Source organism: Ranitomeya imitator, chromosome 1 (genome assembly GCF_032444005.1).
Source record: "Ranitomeya imitator isolate aRanImi1 chromosome 1, aRanImi1.pri, whole genome shotgun sequence".
Taxonomy (NCBI): Eukaryota; Metazoa; Chordata; class Amphibia; order Anura; family Dendrobatidae; genus Ranitomeya; species Ranitomeya imitator.
Window position 1 is genome coordinate 350,783,766 of NC_091282.1, and position 27,131 is coordinate 350,810,896.

Below are 27,131 nucleotides of genomic sequence, written 5' to 3' on the forward strand. Positions count from 1 at the left end.
GGAGAATTTAGAAACCAAATAAAAAAAAAAAATAGGCTTTCTATGGCCCACTATTTGAGAGAGAGAGAGAGAGATGGCACACCCAGGAGTCAGGAGTGGCACACAAGCAGAAAGGCCAATATTAATCTCCCACTGATTTTTTTTTATTTTTTCAGGGAGAATTTAGAAACCAAAAAAAAAAAAAAAAATTAATAGGCTTTCTATGGTCCACTATTTGAGAGAGAGATGGCACACTCAGGACTGGCACACAAGCCCAAAGGCCAATATTAATCTCCCACTGTTTTTTTTTTTCAGGGAGAATTTATAAACCCCACAAAAAAAAAAACAAAATAGAAAAATAAAAAGGCTTTCTATGGCCCACTATGTGAGAGAGATGGCACACACAGGGATGGCACTCTAGCAGAAATGCCAATCTTAATCTCCCACAACTTATTTTTTTAGGGAGAATTAAAAAAAAAAAAAAAAAACAGGGACTGTCCTACAATTACTATCTTCCTGCAGTAATCTCAGCCAGGTATGGCAGGCAGCAGTAAGGAGTGGACTGATGCACAAATTAAATAAAAAGTGTGGACAAACAAACAAGATAGCTGTGCAGAAAGGAAGGAACAACAGGATTTGTGCTTTGAAGAAAAGCAGTTGTAGTTTCCACTGTCCCTGCAAACAAAAGGTGGTGTTGGACAGTGGAAATCGCTACAGCACAAGCGGTTTGGGGGTTAATGTACCCTGCCTAACGCTATCCCTGCTTCTGACGAAGCGGCAGCAACCTCTCCCTAGGCTCAGATCAGCAGCAGTAAGATGGCGGTCGGCGGGACCGCCCCTTTATAGCCCCTGTGACGCCGCAGACAGCAAGCCAATCACTGCAATGCCCTTCTCTAAGATGGTGGGGACCAGGACCTATGTCATCACGCTGCCCACACTCTGCGTTCACCTTCATTGGCTGAGAAATGGCGCTTTTAGCGTCATTGAAACGCGACTTTGGCACGAAAGTCGCGTACCGCATGGCCGACCCCACACAGGTGTCGGGTCGGGTTTCATGAAACCCGACTTTGCCAAAAGTTGGCGACTTTTGAAAATGAACGATCCGTTTCGCTCAACCCTAGTTACCTGCACAAACAGATATCCTCCTAAGATAGCCAAATCTAAAAAAAAACACTCCAACTTCCAAAAATATTAAGCTTTGATATTTGTGAGTCTTTTGGGTTGATTGAGAACATAGTTGTTGATCAATAATAAAAATAATCCTCTAAAATACAACTTGACTAATAATTCTGCACACAGTGTAATTGTCTGCAGCGCTGGCGATGTGAAGTCAGCGCTGCAGACAATAACAGATACCATGGGTGGCACCAGAGATTCAGCCCTGGAGCAGGGGAGAGTGTGTAAAGGACAGGGGAACAGAGATTTCACTTTCTAAATACCCTTCATAAAAACTGACGCATTTCGAACCAGGAGTAAGAACATTGTAACGTTTGAACCAAATTGGTTCTTATTGAAAGTGTTCACTTCAACCTTTTGCAAAGTTTGCATATTCTATCACTTTTTTAATGGATTAAATTAAAAAATTATATTCTGGAAGCTGGATCCTTTAGCGTTCTTGGACTTGTTTACTTTTTTTTTTTAATACTACAAAAATTGAGGTGTGTTGAATTTTTGAAATCTTGTGAATTATATGTGTTTTATTTTGCAGGATTTCCCCATACACTTTAATGAGATACCAAATGTTCGCTTTTAAAAAATTCATATGGGCTTTTATTGCATTTCAGCAGCAAAAAATGGATGTAATCTACGTGCACACATAACATTATCAATAAAGCATCGGGGCAGCACGGTGGCTCAGTGGTTAGCACTGCAGCCTTGCAGCGCTGGAGTCCTGGGTTCAAACCCCACCAGGGACAACATCTGCAAAGAGTTTGTATGTTCTCTCCGTGTTTGCGTGGGTTTCCCCTGGGCACTCCTGTTTCCTCCCACACTCCAAAGACATACTGATAGGGAATTTAGACTGTGAGCCCCATTGGGGACAACGATGATAATGTGTGCAAGCTGTAAAGCGCTGCGGAATATGTTAGTACTATATAAAAATAAAGATGATGATAAAGCATTATCAAAGGTCACAGCAAACCGGAAGTTTACAAAATAAAGCAATTTTAATTACAAAATTATATTCAAAAAGAAGCAAGAGTGAAACTGAAAAAAATGCAATAAAAACGTAAAAAAACACTCAAAAGGCATAGAATAAGCACAAATAACTTAATCTGATAAGTTGCCTTAGAGGGTAATTTCACTGATTGTGAGACGGGAGATGAGAGACAAGTCTGCTGCCGATGGGAGAGAATTTGTGGTCTAAATTATGAGATTGTCCAGCTAAGAAAAAAGTGGACAAAAAAACCAAAACATTTTGATATGGTATCTTGAAGAATACTAAGGAATATAGGGGTGTCCTTTGTCCATGATCCTTGTGGTCAGAGTGGTTACAGAGAACATGTCTTGCTCTGGCCTCCGGACGGCTATTATACCCTGCAGTAACTGACAATCCACGGATATGAATAAGCGCTGTATTGTGAGCGGCAGCCAGGGCCGTAGTCATGGCCCACATAGGTGTCTGCTTTAGCATCACATATATACAGACCCACTGTGTTCTGTCTCCGCCATCTAATATTGTTACCCTGATTATCTCTTTGCATAATTGCAGGTTTCTCAGTATGGATATTCATACCTTTATTTGTTTGTGATGTTTTGGCTCGCTCTAGCGGTCAGAGTTATGTTGGCAGTTCAATCTTGTTTATGTATTATCCATGTCTGATTTTCCTCCTCCTTTGCAATGCATTATGGTAGCTCAGCCTCCATTTCCCTCCATTTTTCCTTTCACTTTCTTCGGTTTGCCTTCAAGGAAAGACGCTTCACTTCATCCCCTTTGCGATTGCATTGCCGGTATGTCTTTATGCTTCCTATAGATATTTCTGCTCTATATTAGCTTAGTTTAACCAGTTGTACTCCTAGTTTAGTCACTAGCTTTCTAAATGTTATGCATAATGTATATCATGTGTATTATGTATCTGTTCTATGCCATGCACTGATTCTATATATATCATTGTTCACAGTTTCACCGCATCAATATACCACTACGTTTAATAAAGCACAGACTCAACCACAGTCTCCTTATTGGACCCCAGTATAGCGGTTTAGCTGACTGTATAGCTACGTATGAGCCTGCCTCAGCTAGTGAGGACAGAACACACTGTCTCACTTGCCTGGTTCTCAGAGGCCTCCATTAGACGCAGGGACACTTCTTCACATAAAGAGACAGAGTCCAATTCCAACTTAAAACGTAGAACTTTGCTTGTTTCCAATCGTAGCACGTCCACATCACTTACAGCATTAACACAGAATTCTGCACAGTTCACATCCTTTCCTTTCCGTGTTCTCTTCCCTATGTCCTTTAGTTTGTACCAGATTTGTCCCGTCTTGACCGTTACTGCAGCATCCTCCCTGATCAGCTTTGCTACATTCTGGAATTCCATTGTCTGTTTTGCACCAGACATAAGGAAATCTGCCCAAGTAGAAAGCTGTCACATTTTGGAGCAACCTGCGTTTCTGTTTCTGCTGTGACTTCCGCTATCATCTCTTCACCTCTGCTCTCACTTCTGCTGCTTCTTCTGCTCTCACTTCTGCTGTCCTGCTGCTCTCACTTCTGCTGCCCTGGATGACTGGGCTTCACACTTAACGTTACGTGGCCCACTGCTTAGCTGGGGCCCCCCAGGTCCAGCTGACCTGCCTGGGCTCCCTAGCCTGACTGACCCAAAAGCGGGAAATCCTCCTGTCTTACCCACAGTTGGCCCCTCCTAAGTTTACTGTTACTGTTCCTGAGTTCCTATCTCCAGTCTCAGTGTGCTATAATTCCACCCTCTAGACTCTTAGAGCTGCTTATAATGTATAGAAACTGGCCAATAACGCATCACCATTTTTTTTAACCAAAATTAAAAATTTTTAAGGGAAACAACATTTTAATTAAGAGACACAATTCTCCTTTAGGAGCCTCTAAAAGCCAGCAATGGTCTTTGTCCAGCACCAGACAATGTAAAGTACCATACTAACGAATATATATGCCCTATGTAACTAACAATTTGTGAACAGACATGTATGCTGACAAGGGACAACTGAACGCTGGACTGGACGTGGTTGCTGACTGTTGTGTCTGTGCAACTGCAGGTTGTGGGCAAGAGGCTTCAGTGCCTCCTTCCTGGACAGCAAATTGGGAAGGGTGTAACACAGGGGAATTGAATTACTCCATGCATTTAAATCAGGTATATAAAGCACCCATCCGGAGTTACTTCATTGATGCAAGAAACGCAATTTGTAAAACAGTAACAGAATTACATAGTGTCCTGATGGCACTGAAAAATGCTATGTTTATGTGGTGCCCCTAAGGGTCCAGTCACCACAGAGGTACTGTGTTGTGAATTCTGTTGTCGGGCTCCCTCCTGTGGTCATGAATGGTACTTCGGCTGGTTCTGTCCATGGACTTCCTCTGGTGGGTGTTTCTGAGTTTCACAGGTGACGAGGTTAATTCGTTAGCTGCTGCTCTATTTAACTCCACTTAGATCTTTGCTCCACGCCACCTGTCAATGTTCCAGTATTGGTCTGTTCACTCCTGGATCGTTCTTGTGACCTGTCTTCCCATCAGAAGCTAAGTTCCAGCTTGTATTTCTTTGGTTTGCTATTTTTCTGTCCAGCTTGCTATTTAATTTGTTGTCTTGCTTGCTGGAAGCTCTGGGACGCAGAGGGAGCGCCTCCGCACCGTGAGTCGGTGCGGAGGGTCTTTTTGCGCCCTCTGCGTGGTCTTTTTGTAGGTTTTTGTGCTGACCGCAAAGTAACCTTTCCTATACTCGGTCTGTTCAGTAAGTCGGGCCTCACTTTGCTAAATCTATTTCATCTCTGTGTTTGTATTTTCATCTTTACTCACAGTCATTATATGTGGGGGGCTGCCTTTTCCTTTGGGGAATTTCTCTGAGGCAAGGTAGGCTTTATTTTTCTATCTTCAGGGCTAGCTAGTTTCTTAGGCTGTGCCGAGTTGCATAGGGAGCGTTAGGTGCAATCCACGGCTATTTCTAGTGTGTTTGATAGGTTTAGGGATTGCGGTCAGCAGAGTTCCCACGTCCCAGAGCTCGTCCTTATTATCAGTAACTATCAGGTCTTTCCGTGTGCTCTTAACTACCAGGTCCATTATTGTCCTGACCACCAGGTCATAACAGTACTGCACCTGATCGAGAGGTGTGGTGCCCCAACTCTCTGGTAAGGAGGGGACACTATTCAGAACCCTAACACTAGCACCCAACACCAGAACTCCCCAGGCCAGGAAAGGATTAGGTAGAAGGTGTGGGTGGAGAGTGAGGAGTTGTCATGGGAGAAAGGAGGGAAGAGTCAGTGAGTTGGTGGAGAATTGGAGCAGAGCAGACATGTGGGTCTGAAGCTCTTGACAGTCTGAGTGAGAAGTTGGTAGTTGGAGCACGGGACTGGAGCTGTGAGGAGCTCGTCCCAGCACGGGAGAAAGAGAGAAAAGAATAAAGAATGGAGAGAAGCTCCCAGAGGGAACGAAGGGGTCCTAGGTGCACGGGAAGTGTGGAACCCACCCATAGGGCCTGCATCCACGCTGACCATCGCCAGGTGGAGGGACCAGGTCGCAATGGGGGAACCGGCCCCTGATATAGTGGAGGAACTTCAGGTCCCAGCTAGGAACCCGGAGGCTGTTGTGACTGCAAGTGCAACGGCCACATGCACATCTATTTTGCCAAAAAGGTAGACACAGAGAGCCCAGGGGACAGTGAGCACGTCACCTGACAGGACCCGCTACTACCGGCTTGGGACTCTGGGTCTGAAGCGCAGGGCAGGAGAGGCGAGAACCAGTGCAGAGATTCGGCCAGGAAAAGGCAACACTAAGGGGGTTCTGGACAAGTGCCTCAACTTACTGGAGAGTTATATAATGGATAGAACACTATGAGAATATTGGATGAGTGAAAATGATCTAATATTTCTTTATCTTATACTCCTCATCGATTACAGGCTGTTAATAGCCAACCGCTGCATACACAATTATACTGAGTAAATAGCAGTAATCTGCCAGCAGTAATTTCTGACTCAGTGCCTTGAGGTTTAGATTATTGATACTTGGAATCCAGTATTATCAGATCAGTGGGACTCTTCACACTCCATAAAGATTAGCACAAGTGCTGTTAGAATGAGTCATAGCACTTGTGCAAGCACTATACATTTAACACAAAGAAGCTAATAACAAATTCCACCAATAGAGCATGTTTTCACATTTCCCACACAGCTCCAAAATTTCACCTCCAGTAGCGTACAAGCAGCCACAGATGATAAGCTTCTAGTTTGATTCTGGATATAGCTGGCGGTCCACAGCGAGTCTTGCTATTGCCAGTCCCAACCCCTTTGCCGGCGGGCACCTCCTCAATGCTCTTGCCTTAGGGTTCAGGGGGCCCAAAATGTTTCCCTTAAAAAATTAATATTCAAAGCAGGCAACTACACTTGAATACTTCAGGAACCGGGGACCCGATGGAACGCAAAGTCAAGGAACTGGAGGCACTCTCAGCCATCCAATCTCAAACAACCCACAGGAGGGATTGCAGAGTACACATGGAGAATGGAGAATCAGGGTTCTGTTTCAAAGAGATAACCTGATAAAAATGCATCACATCCAGAGGCATAGCTAGGGGTTTGGTTCAGACAGGAAAAAACTTCTGAATGGGGCCTGAACCATATAACCCTGATTACAATTATGGGGGAGCACCCTAATAGTGGATGTAGGGGAACCTCAGCAGATGACCGCGCTGTTACTGAAAAAATCTCTATACAAAGACAAACATCGATATTACTGCCATATGGTGACATAGTGGTAGATACCAGCCCTACAGAAGACTACAGTACAGTTATTGATGGTGACTTACAGCTGACATTCTTTCTGCTGGAATCATTTACTTTTCCCGTCTTTTCTATCTGGCCCAGACAGACATGATGACTTCTCCATTCCTGACTCGTCTGCAGAAAGTACAACAAAGACACATCACACCTCTTACATTTCGGGCACTGTCTACATCTATCCACAAGCTCTTTAACCTGCTGAAAACCCCAATACTGAGCAGCTGCTGCTGCCATATGTGACCCTATTAGTGCACCTACTGTGTGGTACTGTGTGCCCTCTAATTTTCCTCCTACTGGAGCTCTAGATTGCCCTTTCATTGAACTTGTAAAGTATGATGTCAACAAAAGTGCCCCACAAACACTAAGATACACCTATAGTGAATTCCTCCATAGTACCCTATACATGCACAGTAGGATGACCATGCTGTACCCCACCCCGCAACTGTCCCGGAAAAGTAATGTGACCCCAACACAGTATGATCCCCACACAGCCCTCCATGTAGTATAATGGCCCCACACCTCTCCACACTGTATATTACCCCCACACAATATGATGGTCCCTGCAAAAACCTTCACACTGCATAATCGCTTGCATACAGTTTAAAAGCTCCCACATAAGCCTCCAAATATTTTAATAGCCCCACATAGTCCTCCATACAGCACAACGTACCTCATGTTCCAAACATTATAATGCATGGGTCTCAAACTCGGCTGGGTATATGGTCCGCATATAGAAAAAATTTGAATTTAGGGGAGCCGCATTCTTTGAAGTGACTTTTACGCCGGCAACACTTTATTTCGGTAGAATGTGTGCCCTTGGACGCACATTCAATTGAAATGTATTGCCGCGCAGAGACTCTCTGCACAGTAATACCAATGCAAGCCGCCGGCCAATCAGAGCCCAGCAGCTGACATCTGCATGCTGGCGCATGACAACAGAGGTGTATCTAGGTTTTCTGGTACCTGGGGCAACAACTCAGTTATGGGATGTGTACACTTAGTCACGTGCTGATGAGCTGCTCTTCCTAATTCAATATTGAGAGAAAAAGACAGAAGCAGGAAGAGAAGCTCGTTGCTATGTGAATGTAAGTATGAAAATCATTTGAGTGACGCGGCCATGTGATGACAGTTGGAACCTGCAGAGCTGTCACCTGACAGTGAGAATATTACACTGTTAGGATTGGCATGCTACAGTCTTCATTTTATAATTAAAGGGCTCGTCCAGGTTGGAGATGAAAGTCTTCAGTCACTATAGGTGACTGCAGCTTCTGAATTCTCACAGTGCATGCACTGCTCACTTTTTAGGATTCTCCCGTCCCTTGCACAAGTACTGTATGTGATTTGTATTCTTCTGACCACATTCCATCTAGATGTGTCTGGCCTCGCTCAATTCATTTTTATTGAGTGAGGCTACACATGTCTAGTCGGCACGTGACTGTATGTATGCAAATCCCCGGCAAAAAAGAATCCTGACAGTATGCAGTGCGCAACGTGAGAATTCAGAAGTCTGCAGTCACATACGTATAATGACTGCACACTCATCACAAACTTGGACAATCCATTTAATGCTTCTAACTAATTAAAATCTGAGAATTAGTATTACAAAAAAAGTTTACGTTCAGGTACCTTATAGATGACATTATCCCTGGGGTCGTTCTCTTTCTTTTCTTTTTCATCTTGTCCAGATGCCATGATGAGTTTTCTCATCCACAGCACATCCCCACACGACGCCCTTAACCCCTCTACATTCAAAGGTTGTTTGCACGTTAATGACCAGTCCAATTTTTAAAATTCTGACCACGATCACCTCTGCCGGTGATGGAATCTCCACCAGGCCCTGATCCTCCATCTGAAGGAGCAGTGTGGCCTCTAACTTGGTGACCACCAGCTCCTCCTCCTCTGAGTCAGCCACCAGGGTTTCAACCATGTGCTCCATCTCCTCACTCTTGTAACAAATAAACTTATTTTTGGAGTTTTCAGCGGCAGGGATGTCCTTCACTTTCCTCTTTCCCCGAGTGGGACCAAGAGAGCCAAGAGGGGGTAAATTCTCCTCTTAGGAGGTTGAGGTGGCTGGAGAAAAGGTTAATTTCACCTTAACCATGGTCTGGGGGGTTGAGTGGCTGTCGGGACAGGGGAGAGGACACCTGCTGAGGAGTAGGGAAAGGAGGTGGAAGTAGAGTCCTCATTAGGGGTGGTCAGGGTGGAGAGGGTTTGGATAAAGGTGACAGGGGGATCAGGACAGGTGTGACAGTTTTCTTACCCTTCTTTGACTTTTTCTTGTCCATGGCCTTTGTAGTTGTTGAGACCACCGCTAAGGGTTTGGACGCTGACACCTTGCCTGTTACAGCCTTGGTCACTTTGGCCTTGGTCGTCGCAGCCTTGGTCATCGCAGGCTTGGTCGACAGGGCTGTGGTCCTTGGGTTGTTGCAGCCACCAATGCCCAGGATCTCTCTCGCTTGGGGCAGTCTTTCTACAGATGAGCCACCAGTCCACACAGGTTGCAGGATGTCTTCCTCGGGCAGTCCTTTGAGCTGTGTCCCGTCACCTGACAAATCCTACAGGCATCCCCCTTGCAGTCCTTCATTTCGTACCCATTCTTCCCCATTTCCTGCAGTTGCATGGCATATCCAGTAGTAAATGAGGCCGTAGGAGTTGCCCAGAGAGAATGTTGGGGGCAGGTGCTGAAGTCGGTCCGAGTAAGCCAGGTCCATGTGAAGTCTAACAGTCAGTGTCTACTTACCTGTCCAGAAGCCGCAGCCATTCAGGATGTGGGATGGTTCCCTCATGACTAGTGATGGGCGAGCACTAAAATGCTAGAGTGCTGGTTGCTCGGGTCGAGCAAATTGGAATGCTCGGATGCTCGACCCAAGCAACAAGCCCAATGTAAGTCTATGGGAAACTCAAGCATTTTTCCGGCGGCCCCCGCAGCGGTCTGCATAGGGACTAGAAATTGCGGAAATCAATGGGAACAGCTCAAATAACATAAGAACAGCATGGGGAAGACCCCTGGATGCATTTCTGACTCCAAAGTCACTGCTGTGAGCAATGTTGTCAGAGTCTTATGCCACTTTTACAGACTCACAATAAAACATACAAAAACGTTTTGCCTGTACTCCTTGGTTGTCCAACGAACTGTGACCTCTGCAGCCAGTGTTTTCAGATGGGAATTTTTGTAATAATTCCACAACAAGGGCCCTCTGGTACTGCCTTATTTTAGTAGACCTGTTCGCCTTGGGAATAAGAGATAGAAAGTTCACCTTGTAGGGTGGGTCTAGAAGTGTCACCAACCAGTAATGACTGTCTCTCAAAATATGGAGAACGCGAGAGTCACGGGAAAGGCAGCGTAACATAAACTCAGCCATGCATGCCAGTCTGCTAACAGGCACGACTTCTGTGTCCCGTGTCAGTGGTCTTCAAATCTTGGCTTTTCAGACATACATTCCAGTTTTTGGTCTGATACCCTTAGTTTATGCAGTATGTTGTGGTTTGAAAATTTTTAAAAATACAGGCCACATATTGAAACAGTCTGTTTGTTATCTCGGTCCGACGGCCATTTTATGTGTGGTCTAAAGTTTTTTTCATGCATACATTCCAATTTCTTGTCTGTCTAATACCCTAGGTCTAAACTGTGTTCCAAATTATTATGCAAATTGGATTTAAGTGTCTTAAAGATTTAATTGTTTTGTTTTTCAAATAAACTTGTGTTTGGTATTGTGTCTCAGGGCTCAATAGATAACTGAAATCAATCTTAAACACATGTGATAATTAGTTTTCCAGGTGATTCTAATTAAAGGAAACTTCTTAAAAATGATGTTCCACATCATTAAGCAGGCCAAAGGTTTCAAGCAATATGAGAAATAAAAAGGATCTCTCTGCTGCTGAAAAGTGTTAAATAGTGCAATGCCTTGGACAAGGTATGAAAAAATTAGATGCTTCACAAAAACTTTGTGATCATCATACTGTGAAGAGATTTGTGACTGAAACAGAGCACAGACAGAGTTCATGCAGATAAAGGCATAATGAGGAAGGTTTCTGCCAGACAAATTCATTGGATTAAGATAGCAGTTGCCAAAATACCATTACAAAGCAGCAAACAGTTATTTGAAGCTGCTGGTGCATCTGGAGTCCCTCGAACCTCAAGGTGTATGATCCTTCAAAGGCTTGCTGTGGTGCATAAACCTACTATTCGGCCACCCCTAAACAGTGTTCATGAGCATTAATGGTTGCAGTGGGCCCAGACATACATGAAGACTAATTTTCAAACAGTCTTGTTTACTGATGAGTGTCACGCAACCCTGGATGGTCCAGATGGATTGAGTAGTGGATGGTTGGTGGATGGCCACCATGTCGCAACAAGGCTGCGACGTCAGCAAGGAGGTGGAGAAATCATGTTTTGGGCCGGAATCATGGGGAAACCGCTGGTGGGGCCCTTTAAGGTTCCTGAAGATGTGAAAATGACCTCTGTAAAGTAAATTGCGTTTCTGACTGACAACTTTCTTCCATGGTCTAAAAGCAGAAACGTGCCTTCAGGAGCAAAATCATCTTCATGCATGACAATGCCCCATCTCATGCTGCAAAGAATACCTCCGAGTCATTTACTACCATGGGCATAAAAGGAGATAAACTCATGGTGTAGCCACCATCTTCCCCTGACCTCAACCCTATAGAGAACCTTTGGAGTATCATCCAGCACAAGATCTATGAGGGTGGGAGGCAGTTCACATCAAAACAGCAGCTCTGGGAGGCTATTCTGACTTCATACAAAGAAATACAGGCAGAAACTCTCCAAAAACGCACAAGTTCAATGGATGCAAGAATTGTGAAGGTGATATCAAAGAAGGGTTCCTATGTTAACATGCAACTTGGCCTGTTAGGATGTTTTGGAGTTAAATAGCTTTTTTTGTTCAGTGAATGCGACCTCCTAATGCTGCAAATTCAACAAATGAGCATTTTCAGTTCTTTAAAACATATTAAATGTTTAGAAATTGTACTGTGCCTAATAATTTGGAACAGTGCATTATGAGTTTTTATTCATTTTGGAGATTATACTGTTATCATTGGGAGGTTTCTTCAATAAAATTCAATGTATACTCTAACGGGTGATGACTTTTATTAGACTGACTGTCATTTGCACCGACCATTTAGGGAAATCCAAGAAAAATATCATTTGCATAATAATTTAGACCATGGTGTATAGGGAATCTTCCACCAGAGGTTCTGAATGAATCACATATTTCAGAGGTTTACACTGAAACCCCGGTGCAAGAGCTCAGCGCAGAGCACAGGATAAATGTTTTTCCAGCCTTACTGCGATCTTTGGGAGGCAGAATGAAAAAATAAACATCAGGTGAAGAATTGGTTTTATTTTTTACACTGTTCCTTGTGTGATATAAGTGTTTAGGCAACTTTATTCTTCGGGTCGGTGCAATTTCAGCGATACCATATTTATATCTGAGTCGCTCACCAGAGCAATGGGGATACTCGGTACCGGGTCAGGTCGCTCTTAAAGGGGATGTCACAGTGGCTGCGACCCAGTCTGTGGCCCTGGGCACTCAATAAAAAGGGATAGGTCTTTAAAGGGAATTTGGTAATAAAGTCTATTCGTGACGCCACCTGTGGTTCTCGGTCAGATGGACCGACGTTGCTTAAAGGGGTCCTCTGTGGTGATGTTGTTCCAGCAAGATGGTGACGCTTCCTACAGGTGAAGCGGGGTCCCCAGGGCTCCCAAGGTGGTGGGTTGCCGGTAAATAACGAATGACACAGAGATGCAGTCTTTACCTGGTTTACTGATGGTAACAGGCCTCAGTCCAGAGTACCGGCAACACGTGCAGAAGGAGTCCAGGCAGCCTGAAAACAAGTGGTAATCTCCCTTGGCAGGTCAGGTTGGGAGCCTTCCTCTATGCACTGGTTTTCTGGTCTCTTGCTACCTGTAGTTCACTGGCAAGGTACCCCTTTCTCTCTCCTGTCCTGGAACAATACCTGCATGGCATCCAGCTTGAGCTGTTCTATTGGGGGTCTCTGACAGGGTGACTCCAGGCTCTATCTGCTGCTGTACCTCAGGTATGTTATGGGCAATTAACATACAATCCTATGCCCTCTAGTTCTACTGTGGACCTTGCAGCTATCCACAATCTCGGGCTCCCGGTGTCTGTGCTCTGGCTCACAGGAGGCCCAATTGCAGTCTCCCTGTGCTCCTAATCACTCCTCTCCTTTCACTGTCTGTTCCAGACTGAACTAACTCCTCCTCCAGATCAGGATGGATATCAGGGAAGTTCCCCTAAAACAGAGTTTTGAGCTCCCCCTTCTGGACTGGAGTTAGAATATGTTGTGTGTAAGATTCACCTGCCAAAGGGATCCCACTTGTCTCCAGGCATGGCACTACCCTCCCCGAGAGGAAGGCAGCATCACTGTGGTACCTGAACTCCTGGGGTGCCACATTCCCCTCCCCCCCGCCCATTAAATCTAGTACTCCTAGACTGGGAAAAAGAAACATAAACAACAGGTTAAAAAGGTGCAAACATTTTTAGAAATACATTCAAACAGGTAAATAAACTTTTTCTTCCTTTACGGGAGGCACTTTTGGCTTTAAACGTTGCAAACATATTTACAATGGCAAAACTGGTTCTATACCAGGGTGTCCTTGTCCATAATTAACAGTACTGATGCTAGTGATGTTGACAAAGCTTAATTACATTATAGCTTAGGGCTGCAAGTATTGGGGGAAGGAGACATATTGTTACAGGTGAACTCCCAGCACAAGAAAATACATAAATTACAGCTAATAGAAACCAGAGAACAGTTACATACATCAAATGGCCTATTATTCGAATACAGGACAGGGCAAAAGTACATATCATGACAGCCGTGTTATATACTATGTGGCTGCCTGTGCTATATACTATATGGGCTGTGCTATATACTACGTGGCTGTGTTATATGCTAAATGGGCTGTTATATACTACATGGCTGTGTTATATGCTATGTGGCTGTGCTACATACTACGTGGGCTGTGTTATATACTACATGGCTGTGTTTATATGCGATCATGAATCGTGGTGTGTGTTAAAGGGGGGGCCCACTGAGACTCTTTTGCCCGGGGCCCTCAAAAACCTGGAGCCGACCCTGCCTGGGGCGATGGAAAGCTGTTAACTCAATCTCTTCAAGTGCTTCCGGATCTTTCCCCACCTCTGGTAGGTTGGGTATCCTGGACAGCACATCGCCATTTGCATTCTTGTGCCCTGCACGGTACTTGATGGTGAATTCATAGTTGGACAACCGGGCCATCCATCGCTGCTCCAAGGCACCTAGTTTTGCCATCCCCAGGTGTGTCAGCGGATTGTTGTCCGTGAAAACTGTGAATCTTGCTGAGGCCAGGTAGTGTTTGAAGTGCTCTGTTACAACCCAGACTATGGTGAGAAACTCCAACTTGAAGGAACTGTAGTTTTCGGGGTTCCTTTTAGTGGGACGAAGCATCCTGCTGGCATACGCAATTACTCTTTCTTTGCTTTTCTGCACCTGGGACAACACTGCTCTCAATCCCACAATGCTGGTGTCTGTGTAGAGCACAAACGGTTGGTCATAGTCAGGGTAGGCCAGTACCTCATCTCCCATGAGAGCCAACTTCAACTGAGTGAAGGATCCTTCCAGCCTGTCATTCCACTCAAATGGAGGGCCCTTGCTCTTGGTTTTCTTGGATTGGCCCACTAACAGGTCTTGCAGGGGTGCAGCTATCTTAGTGAAGTCCTTAATGAACCTTTGGTAATAGCCTACCAACCCGAGGAACTGCCGGACTTCGTGGATGTTACTGGGTTTCGGCCAGTCCCTGATTACGGTGACCTTGTCAGGGGCTAGTGCCACTCCTTCATAGCTTACCACATGGCCCAGGTACTGCACTTTGGGCTTTAAGAGGTGACACTTAGATGGCTTTACCTTCAGGCCAAAGTTAGACAGAGCATCAAATACCTCAGCCAGGTGTTTCAGGTGGTCTTCATATGTCTTGGAGAAGACGATGACATCATCCAGGTACAACAAACCGGTCTCAAAATTCTTGTGCCCGAGACAGCACTCCATCATCCTCTGGAATGTTCCTGGTGCGTTGCACAGTCCGAAAGGCATGTAGTTGAATTCTGAGAGGCCCATCAGTGTCGTGAAGGCAGTCTTTTACTTTTCTGCCTCTGCCACGGGAACCCACTAGTGAGCTCCAAGGTAGAGAAATAGTTAGCAGATTTTTAAGCAGCTAATGACTCTTCGACTCTGGGCAACGGGTATGCATCCTTGTGTGTAATGTGGTTTTTCTGCCTGTAACCAACACACATCCTCATTGTACCATCCTTTTTCCTGATGAGAACTAATGGAGTTGCCCAGGGGCTACAACTATCTCCAATTACCCCAGCCTCTTTCATCTCTCGTAACATACTCTTGGCACATTGGTGAGCTGGAGGTGCAGGCCGGTACCTCTCTTTAATGGGCGGATGACTTCCCGAGGGGATATGATGTTGAACCCCTTTTACCTGCCCAAAATCTAGTGGGTGTTTGCTGAATACCCGCTCATACTCATGGACTCCCCGGTAAGCCCCTTAGTGTGATGGGGTAGAATCAGTGCCCACGTGTAATTTCTGACACCAATCCTCCAATTGTCCTGCAGAGCCATTGTCCTCCGCCCAGTTTGACGGTACCAAGGGTTCTGTGGCCTGTTTTGCATTATTAATAGTAAACAGTTTAGCAAGTGTGACATATCTGGGTAAGTGGACCTCTTTCTCCACAATTAAGGACACGTACTGGTATTCTCCCCTTGCGGACATCAACCACCCCCTATGGCTGTCAGGATTGTGGGCCTATTGTTTGAATACACAGGTTCTACCAGGGCCTGGTAATCTTTACCTCTGAGGTCTATTGCTGCCCAACACTATATTAATATTTCACTCCAGGGGGTATTGCAATGGGGATCGGATTGCTCACTGTGACACGTCCAACTTCTCCACCAGACAAGTCTACCTGTTGTCTCTGCACCACGGCTCTGATTTCTTTTTGCAGGACATGCTGCTCACTGGTACCAGCAGTCTTGGCCACCTGTTGTAACAAGACAATAACCTCGGCAGCAGCATCCATATGCTATGCAAATTGTCAGCTCTGCACTGGCAAAGTTGCTGATCATGCACTGCGTATGATCAAGCAACTTTCCTAGCTCTGGTTACCCGGATGTCGTCATGACGACATCGGGTCACCATGGCAATGATTGGGACCCCGCATCACTCCACGGGAGTCTCCGATCCAAGGGCAGAAGGGCTGTCATCCCTCTGCTGGCTCCCGGAATGATGCAGTTGCATTTGATCATAGCAATTAGGCGGTTAAAGTGTCAGGAGCAGTGCAGACCGCTCCTGGCACTAAGTGCTGACACCCGGCTGCGATCGTTCGTGCACAGCCTGACCCTGGTCAATAAGGCCCAGGGCACGTGGACCTGTCAGAAAGGGGTTAAAGGACAGTACTCCCACAAATATGGGTGCAGGGCACACACAGTGGCTTTTAGCACAGTAGTAGCACAGCACTCCCACAGATATGGGTTGCAGAGTGCACACAGCGCTTTGTTTTGCAGAGTGCGCAGTCACAATATGTTCCTCACTCCAGCTGCATCCTATCACTACACTAATGAGAGCATAAATGGTGGTGGCACTTGTGACCAGGTGATTATGCAGCCTTTCAACAAGCTTTATTAGACTGCCGAGCCAGAACCGAAAACTGGGCATACAGTAAAAAGTCCATGTTCGGGGTTTGATAACGAACACTAATAAGTGTTCGGGACGGACCCAGAACTTTCCTGTTCGGGTTCGCTCATCCCTAATAGTGAGTGACAATCTGCGGTGGGAGTGACTAATGCTGCATGGGTCATGTGTTTTCTGTTTGTGTATACGTGTCCATCCTGGCAATCTGTTTATTGGTTACAATGTATTTATGTCCTTGTACTATTTAAGCCTAATACTATATGTTTTGTAGTCTGCCTGAGCGCTTCTGCGTCCTGAGCTCTCATGTTTTGATTCCACTTTCTGTTTTAACCAATCTATATCAACAATTTGTATTCTGACCTTTGTAAACTTCCCGTCTTATTGTCACTGTCACTATGGACCATGGACTTCCAGAGATTATGTCTGCGTGTCAAGCGGGCAGAGGTAAAGTTGCCTGCCCTTTCCACAGCCATGACATAATGTGTGTAAATAGTAACAGACCCCCCCTCCAAACACATCATGAAAGTAATAAACTTTATTTAACTATATGATGATCAGAACATTATTTCCCGTGCTGAAAATGTTAGATAAGTTAAATCATGTTAGTTTTGTGGAAGGATTTTTTTATTCTGTATGCAGACTTGGAGAGGGAGCAAGCAACAGAAAGTGGGGATATGGCCACATCTTCTTTTCCATCAGCACAACGAAGGGCTTCATTCTCCAGCTAGGTGGTGGTCCCAGAGGTGGAACCCACATCTAGAAATAAAAGGTAAATCCTGTGGATATGCCATAAATGTCCAGGATGGGAATACTCTTTTTAACGAGTATTTCATTTACCCCTACTAAATGACACTCAACAGCCTGCTTCTTACAATTATTTCAGTAAAATGGAATCTACCCAATGACAACTTTATCATAGGCACCAGCTATAATACTCATCACTGCAAATGTTGAAATCTATGTCAATCTTTAGCAAAAATCCAAATTCACAATGTCTCATCTCTACGAAATGCACAATGTATTGTGTTTTATATAAAGCGAGGGAGTGATGTAGCAGTGCTATGGAATAATGGAGCAAAGCTGTAGTAGTGGTAGGGAATAGGGATCAAAGTAGCAGTGATGTGGCACTAAGTAGTGTCAGGACCCAAATACCTGAATACTCATGTGGAATCCTGCCACCTGAGCCCATTTAAAAAACACCCCTTTTGATGACAATATTGATGTGTTGTGATGCCTTGGCAACCCGATGTGTAGGACAGGAGACAGAACTGGTCGGTGAGTAGTGCAGTACTGGTATACAGGTCCTTCTCAAAAAATTAGCATATAGTGTTAAATTTCATTATTTACCATAATGTAATGATTACAATTAAACTTTCATATATTATAGATTCATTATCCACCAACTGAAATTTGTCAGGTCTTTTATTGTTTTAATACTGATGATTTTGGCATACAACTCCTGATAACCCAAAAAACCTGTCTCAATAAATTAGCATATTTCACCCATCCAATCAAATAAAAGTGTTTTTTAATAACAAAAAAACCAACAAATAATAATGTTCAGTTATGCACTCAATACTTGGTCGGGAATCCTTTGGCAGAAATGACTGCTTCAATGCGGCGTGGCATGGAGGCAATCAGCCTGTGACACTGCTGAGATGTTATGGAGGCCCAGGATGCTTCAATAGCGGCCTTAAGCTCATCCAGAGTGTTGGGTCTTGCGTCTCTCAACTTTCTCTTCACAATATCCCACAGATTCTCTATGGGGTTCAGGTCAGGAGAGTTGGCAGGCCAATTGAGCACAGTAATACCATGGTCAGTAAACCATTTACCAGTGGTTTTGGCACTGTGAGCAGGTGCCAGGTCGTGCTGAAAAATGAAATCTTCATCTCCATAAAGCATTTCAGCCGATGGAAGCATGAAGTGCTCCAAAATCTCCTGATAGCTAGCTGCATTGACCCTGCCCTTGATGAAACACAGTGGACCAACACCAGCAGCTGACATGGCACCCCACACCATCACTGACTGTGGGTACTTGACACTGGACTTCAGGCATTTTGGCATTTCCTTCTCCCCAGTCTTCCTCCAGACTCTGGCACCTTGATTTCCGAATGACATGCAAAATTTGCTTTCATCAGAAAAAAGTACTTGGGACCACTTAGCAACAGTCCAGTGCTGCTTCTCTGTAGCCCAGGTCAGGCGCCTCTGCCGCTGTTTATGGTTCAAAAGTGGCTTTACCTGGGGAATGCGGCACCTGTAGCCCATTTCCTGCACACGCCTGTGCACGGTGGCTCTGGATGTTTCCACACCAGACTCAGTCCACTGCTTCCTCAGGTTCCCCAAGGTCTGGAATCGGTCCTTCTCCACAATCTTCCTCAGGGTTCGGTCTCCTCTTCTCGTTGTACAGCGTTTTCTGCCACATTGTTTCCTTCCAACAGACTTACCATTGAGGTGCCTTGATACAGCACTCTGGGAACAGCCTATTTGTTGAGAAATTTCTTTCTGGGTCTTACCCTCTTGCTTGAGGGTGTCAATGATGGCCTTCTTGACATCTGTCAGGTCGCTAGTCTTACCCATGATGGGGGTTTTGAGTAATGAACCAGGCAGGGAGTTTATAAAAGCCTCAGGTATCTTTTGCATGTGTTTAGAGTTAATTAGTTGATTCAGAAGATTAGGGTAATAGGTCGTTTAGAGAACCTTTTCTTGATATGCTAATTTATTGAGACAGGTTTTTTGGGTTATCAGGAGTTATATGCCAAAATTATCAGTATTAAAACAATAAAAGACCTGACAAATTTCAGTTGGTGGATAATGAATCTATAATATATGAAAGTTTAATTGTAATCATTACATTATGGTAAATAATGAAATTTAACACTATATGCTAATTTTTTGAGAAGGACCTGTAGGTGAGAGACAATACTAATTCGCTCGGCTCCTCCTGCTCTATACCATGCTGCCTACACATAAGACTGCACGCACGCACGCACTCAAATACCACCCATAAGAAGCACGGTGGCTGTGGTTAGCAACTGTTGCTTTGCAGTGCTGGGGTCCCAGGTCCAAACCCCACCAAGGACAAAATCTGCAGGTGTTTGGATGTTCTCATGTTTGCGGGGGGTTTCCTCTTGGTACTCCGGTTTCCTCCCACACTCCAAAGACATACTGATAGGGAATTTAGATTGTGAGCCCCAACCGGGACAGAGATGATAATGTCTGTAAAGTGTTGTGGAACTAAAGGTTCTATATAAGCAACGAATAAAAGATATCTGAAATTAGTTTTTATTTCAGAGGTGATCTTTTGGAATATTTCTTTGGGGAGAATTCTACTTTTATTTGCTTGCATCATGGCACTGTTGATTAGATCAAGACTAACGGTGTAAGGTAGCGTGACGATCCCACCTCACAGTTCCTCTTGTGTCACCTCCATGACCGCAGTGTGAATCCAGTTTACCTTCGTTTCGATTCCTATTTATTTTTATAGCAAACAGGCAGAGATATACTGTCAGATTAGACCACCACTACACATCTACTATGTCTTACACTCTCCCAAATTTTAGTTTTTACTTGTGCAGAAAAATATTCCTCCACGCAACAGAGAAATCATTGACGTGTCTCTTTAAAGCTTGATAACGGCTGCTGTGGATGCTGAGCTTGAATGAGACAATGGTAGGTGTGACACTGAGATCAGGAGAGAAGGATCACACATCACCTCATCACAACCACTATAAAAGTGCTCCATAGTCACCTGCAGCCAGCTCCATTCATTCTTCTGCATTACTGATCTACAGCTAGGCTGGGCCCACATGCTTCCCACATATTTGTATAGCATTCTTCCCTTTGTGCAGTTCTAGCCTTGGATCTGAAACACTGCAGCACATGTGTGTTATTGACAGCCGCAATATACAAAGGTCGTTCTGTAACTATGTTTTGGAGACATTTTTTAGCCATAGAAGTGATGTATCTCATTGCTTTATTCACCGTAAATGGGGACGAGCCGAAATCCAGGGCTAGACGGAGCTGGATAATGCCTGGTACATTATGGTGTGGAGTTGGAAGCACTGCAGAAAACTTTACCAGCTTAGGTAAGATGGATGCACCAAAACCACATAGACTAGAGTTCCCATAATCTGCAACCTGCAAATGATGGCCAATTATCTTCTATGTAGCGTACAGTTGAGCGATTCCCCTAGGGTGCAGTTTTTAACCATATAAGTGCACTTTCTCCAAACAACAAAATTGTATATAAATGCTAAACTACTGTAACTCTTTCAGGTTTATTTCATGGAGTGGACCATTGTTGCAGGGAACACGACCACTGCTTTCCACAAATTCAGGCTTTTGAATTTCAGTATGGTATACGAAATTACAGACTTCACACCGTCTCTCACTGCGACTGCGACCAGAGGTAAGAATCATGCTCAATGGACACTTGTTTGGAAATCAAGATTTGGGAATTAGCTTCTGAATCGCAGACTTTTCAGGAAATGCAGATTTGTGCTGGAAAGATGTGGTCATAGAGCACAAGAGCAATGTGTAATATCAATTCCCCGTGATTTACTGCAGTCTGTCTTCCATGGGCAGACCACTGGACTACTATGGAATATATATTATGTACCTCCAATCCATGTTTTAAAGTCAATCTGTCACTAGGTTTTTGCAATGTAATCAGAGGGCAGCCTGAGGTAGAGGCTAATTTTAGCGATTTGTTACTTAATAGACTGTGTGCTGTTGTTTCAATACAATAAGTATTTTATCAGCAGGAGATTATTACTGCCAGACTAGATGCCCATGTGCCACCTGTCCCAACCACGCCGCTAGCACTCATTAGCAGCTTACGGTCAATGTACATTGTATGCTGGTAATCAGTGGTGTGGGCGGGGGGAGCTTTTTGAGCACTACTACTTCTGCAGCAGAGAAAATTCTGATTGTATCACAACTGATGCACCGAGTAAATTCAGTGATACATCACTGGAATCAGAGTCTCTTTCCCTACATTATGCTACTCTCTCAGATGAGGTAACAAAAACCTGCTGACAGATTCCCTTTAGGCTACGTTCAGTATTTGGTCAGTATCTTACATCAGTATTTCTAAGGCCGGTTTCACACGCCAGTGTCTCCGGTACGTGAGGTGACAGTTTCTTCACGTACCGGAGCCACTGGCACACGTAGACACATTAAAATCAATGCATCTGTGCAGATTTCATTGATTTTTTGCGGACCGTGTCTCCGTGTGCCAAACACGGAGACATGTCAGTGTTCGTGGGAGCGCACGTATTACACGGACCCGTTAAAGTCAATTCTACTGTATGCGGTCACGTGGGGCCGCCGATTACAGTCATGAATATGCAGCTCCACCTCCCATAGGGGTGTAGCCGCATATTCATTACTGTAAATGAGCGGCCCCACGTGACCGCATACAGTAGAAGTTGCGGCCAGGAGAGGAAGCAGCGACAGCCAACAAGGGAGCTGGGTGAGTATTTTCAGAACAGCGGGGGGAGGTCGCACAGGGGGTGGGGACATGGACCTTTATTTTATACAAGAAAAACCACAAAAAAATGGATTATTCATATCTTCTTTACAGCAAACGCTGCTGCACAGAAGATATGAATCGCGGCTTCAGCACGATGCAGGGGACAGCGCTAAACTTTAGCGCTGTCTCCTGCACGCTCCGTGTGGTGCCCAGTGGGCACACAGGCGGCACACGCGTGCCACACTGATGTGCCACAGAAACGCAGGGGCACACGGATAATTCCGGTACCGATTCTTTTCCGGTACCGGAATTATCTGGACGTGTGGGACTGCCCTAAGGCAAACCCAGGAGAGGAGCAACCAGAGGAAAAGTATAATAGAAACCCGTCACCATTTCTGTATTTATTACCCACTGCTGGGTTTGGCTTACACATACTGAGGTAAAATACTGACCAAAGGTGTGAACGCGGCCTTAAGGTTTTAAAATGTCAAGTGTAAATCAATCAGTAATAACCCTTTGTTTCTACCTAAGGGCTCATACTCACATGCGAGAAACTCGGATGAGTCTCGCATGTCAATACCGGCACTCAGGAGCGGATCGTGCGGCCGCATAGCAATACATGCAGCTGCACGCTCTGCTCATGAGCCGGGTATTGACGTGCGAGACTCATCCGAGTTTCTCGCATGTTAGTATGAGCCCTTAGGATAAATTCCCACAATGAGTGAATTTTTAACGCCGCATATCTTCACTGTGCTAAAAATGCAGCGTCTTACAGTTCTAGTCAAGTGGATGATATTTATAGAAGTCTCATGTCCATTGTGCTTCTTTTACGCTGTGTAAACTGACCTGCGGTGCGTGTTTCAAATCCACAACATGTCAATTTCTCTTGCGGGTTCGCAGAGGATTATGTGTGGATTTTCCACACAGATTTGCATTTGCGTGTAAAAAAAAAAAAAATCTTAAAAACGAGATGTAAAACATCCACAGCAAATCTGCACCAATTCAATAAATTCGTGTGGATTTGACTGTGAATTTCACTCTGTTTTGCACTTGTGTTTGTAAAGAAATCATTTTTTTTTTTTTTGTTTCTACCATATACAAAAGCAAACATCATCTAAGGAAAGTGACTGCCAATAGCCCTCCGCAATGAATCCATCTTCAGGCAGGAAATATTGCTGCTGTATCTCCTGGGCATAACTAAGGTTACATTGTTTCCTATTCCAACCATCCCTCTCATTTCTTCTTTTAACCTTTAGGTTTAGGCAATGTCTTCATGATCTTAATGATACAGTTTCTACGTTTGTTGGGATCATGTTCTTCAACATCCTGGAAATGCCCTGTTTCAGCCTGGGACAGGAAGAACAGTGTGTGGAGTGGCGCTGGTGGGGAGGGTGAGTGGTGCCTCATTTCTGGCTTGTCCAACACTTGTAAGAGCTCAGTCCAATCCATCAAAACAATACTTTGCTCCTAGAGTGAACAAGCTTGAGGAATATTCAGTATGACGTTGTAATGTATTTTCCTTCAATTTTCTGTTTTTCAGTTGTAAAACCAAGGGCATGGTACCGATAGCCGAGCTTCACAAACCAGAGATCTTCAACTACAGCAATTCAGAAGACAGTCACACGTCTGCCCCTAGACTGCACAAACCTGGACAAAGAGCAGACCTCAGCTCACATACACACAATCATACAACTCTCTCCCCATCATTGGCAAACAATGCTAAGCCAAAGAGAAGGAGGCTCAACAAACTGCAGAGAGCACAAGCTAAAAGGGGCAGCAAAAAGATCATAAAAGACTACACGGCAGAAGAAACATCTAAAAAACAGAAAGTAAAATCCAAACTGTTCTTGGTAGACTGAGAAAAGAGACATTTATTAAAAGAAAATAAATTGGAAAGAAGGTATACACAAATATGGGTGTTGAAAGAAAAGACTTTCAGGAGACACTGTGACATTTATTCTAGAACGGAAATCACGAACTTCATGTATGGAACAGTGCGGCGCCGGATCTAGCGTATGGCATCGCAGAAGATGGAACACAGATGTAGACTGCTGTATACAATACTTGGGCAGCTCTGGTTTATGACACACGCAGGAGAATGATCATGTAGAGAAACTGAATTCCTGACACTACCACATAACTACATTTTAGATTGTAATTTTCACTGACCATATCGTATTTTATTATGCTTGCTATAGAAAACAAAACACAATTACAGTCGTTGTCTACTGTGCTATGTAAATACTTTTGGACCCAACCTTTTTTGTGCTGTAGTCTATACTATGGGTAACTAATCATTAAGTGTCTTCATATTTCTGAAATCATGTAGAAATATTTTTTTCCTACTGTTGAATCAGTTCCAGTATTCATTTTGTACACAGTACATTTTGTTGTAATAGTATAGGTTAAATGCAATCTGTCACCAGGTTTTTGCTACCCTATTTGAAAGTAGTACAATATAGGGGCAGAGACCCTGATGCTAGTGATGTGTCAGTTACTGAGAGTTTCTTGCTGTAGTTTGGATAAAATCAGTTTTATCTGCTGCTGGTCTAGCAGTTCTCTGAATGTGGAGCTCTGTATTAGCTTGCCCCCACCACTGATTGGCAGCTTTCTGTGTACTGTACATGGGCAGAAAGCTGCCAATCAGTGCTGGGGGCGGGTTATACAGAGCTCATGAATAGGGAGGACTACAAGGCAGCAGGTTTACTAGTCATTTAATGGTGATCTCCTGATAAAACAGGGGTCTTATTAAAAGGCTAGAAACACTGATGTACAATAAATTCAGAATATGTCAATAGGGGTTGGTATCCTTTCTCACATAAAATCAAACTGGATGCAATAATTGGGTGCTGTTTTGATAAAGATTCTATCTCAAAAGGTATGAGGATCCGAATTTCATTTAAAGGAACATTTCACAGGCAACAAAAGATAGGAGATAAGTATTATGTCTCTTCATCTAGTGCGATTGTATCAGCTATGTAATCCACCAATAGCCACTGAGCAGTGCAGAGCAGCACGCTCATTGTGACTGTACATGATTAACGGGAATCTGTCACCAGATTTTTGTTACCCTATCTATGAGAAGCATTATGTAGGGACAGAGACCATTATACCAGTGATGTGTCTCTTACTGGGCTGCTTGTAGCAATTTTGATAAAATCACTGTTTTATCTGCTGCAGATCTAGCTGGTCTCTGAATGCAGAGCTCTGTATAGCCCCGCCCACAACACTGATTGGATATGGAGGACTACATAGGAGCAGGATAACTAGTCCCCTAGTGATAATCTACTCATGATAAAACTGATTTTATCAGAACTACAAAAAGTAGCGCAGTCAATGACACATCACTGGAATCAGGGTCTCAATCTCCACCTTATCCTGCTCTCAGATTAGGAGGCAATAACTTGGTGACAGATTCCCTTTGGCTATGTGCACACGTAGAATGGACCTCTGTGGATTTTTCTGCAGCGGATTTTAGAAATCCGCAGGTAAAAGGCACTGCGTTTTACCTGCGGATTTACCGCGATTTTTATGCGGATTTTGTGCGGATTCCACCTGCGGTTTTACACCTGCAGATTCCTATTATGGAGAAGGTGTAAACCACTGTGGAATCTGCACAAAGAATTGACATGCTGTGGAATGTAAACCGCTGCATTTCCGCGTGCGTTTTTTTCCGCAGCATGGACACAGCGTTTTTTGTTTTCCATAGGTTTACATGGTACTGTAAACTCATGGGAAATCCACAATGTGTGCACATAGCCTTAAAGCTAAAAAAGTGTATTACAAAGTATGAAGATCCCACAATCCACAGTCCAAACAGTGCGAACATTACAAACATGCAGAAAGAGTCCCGCAGCACGTATCAGTAAGAGCAGAATACCTACTATGTGAGGCGCACTACATGCAGCATAGAAAGGTGCCTTATCCATTAGGACATTCAGTGCTGAAACAATCTTATCTACTCCCAAAAAAACAGATGGTACCTAACACTACCACCCTGCTTCCCCTCATTGAAGGGAACGTGTCACTTTTTTTTTCCATTAATGAAACGTATTTAAGGTTAAAAGTTTTTTGTTTGTTTTTCTTTGGGGGGGGGGGGGGTGAGGATTAGATCATTTAAAAAAAATATAACAGCAGTATATTTTATTAACCTTTTTCCACTGCGGGATGCCATATGTATTTGCTTCCGTGTAACAAGTCAATGCACAACTTACAGAACGCAAATACGGCATATAATGGGGAGTAGGGACAGTCTCCAATCCCACCTCTTATTCTGTGGCCTTATTAGTGGTGCCTGGGGCTCGCTGCCTGGCATGAGCAGTTCCCAGCTGTAGGGGGAGCCTGGCATTATGCATTTGAAACCCTGCCCGATTCACTGAGCTCCACGCACCCTCCGCTGTCATGATCTGTAACCAGAGTGAATTTTGAAAACCTCCGGTATTACAGGTCTTGGCCAGCGTGAATGTGTTTGTAGGAGAATGGCCACAGAGCAGCCAGGCACACAGGGGCTGACAGGGACCATGGCGATGTATAAATCAAGGGGGCACTGTACTTGAAAGGTTAGGGCAGCTTACAATCACTACAATAGCCCTACAATCAGAAGGGAGCACAGTGCCCAACCACATCAAACACTCCAGCTGCCCCGTCACCTTCTATGTACCTGGCTGCTCACAAGCTCCACTGAGCTGCACCAGAATCCACCGACAGTGCAGGTGATATGCTGTCCGCACGTGTGCATCATAGTGAAGTCATCAACAAAATGGCCCAGCTATGTAATTCTAAACACTATGCTCCCCTCGCCTCCAGCACACAACCAGAAGGGGAGGGGAGGTGTGACGGCACACTACTCGGAGAAATTCCTGCCCACCTGTGCAGCAATCATAATGCTAGTTTTCAGTACTATTGTAGGCGAATGAGAGTGGCGCCCTCTAGTGTACAACAGTGGGAAATATGAAAAATTATAAAGTTTTGCAGTGCCGGGGTCCTGTCTTCAAATCCCACCAAGG

General features: G+C 44.5%; 1 protein-coding gene across 1 annotated transcript; it reads left to right on the forward strand.

Moving 5' to 3' along the window:
- The first annotated feature begins 20,424 nt into the window (after positions 1–20,424).
- Positions 20,425–26,638, forward strand: PLA2G3 (phospholipase A2 group III). The gene is made up of 4 exons (XM_069760229.1): positions 20,425–20,737; positions 20,928–21,060; positions 23,382–23,516; positions 23,666–26,638. Exons 1-4 carry the CDS (start codon positions 20,578–20,580, stop codon positions 23,982–23,984), a joined length of 747 nt encoding a protein of 248 aa, XP_069616330.1. The 5' UTR covers positions 20,425–20,577; the 3' UTR covers positions 23,985–26,638.
- Positions 26,639–27,131: the final 493 nt, after the last annotated feature.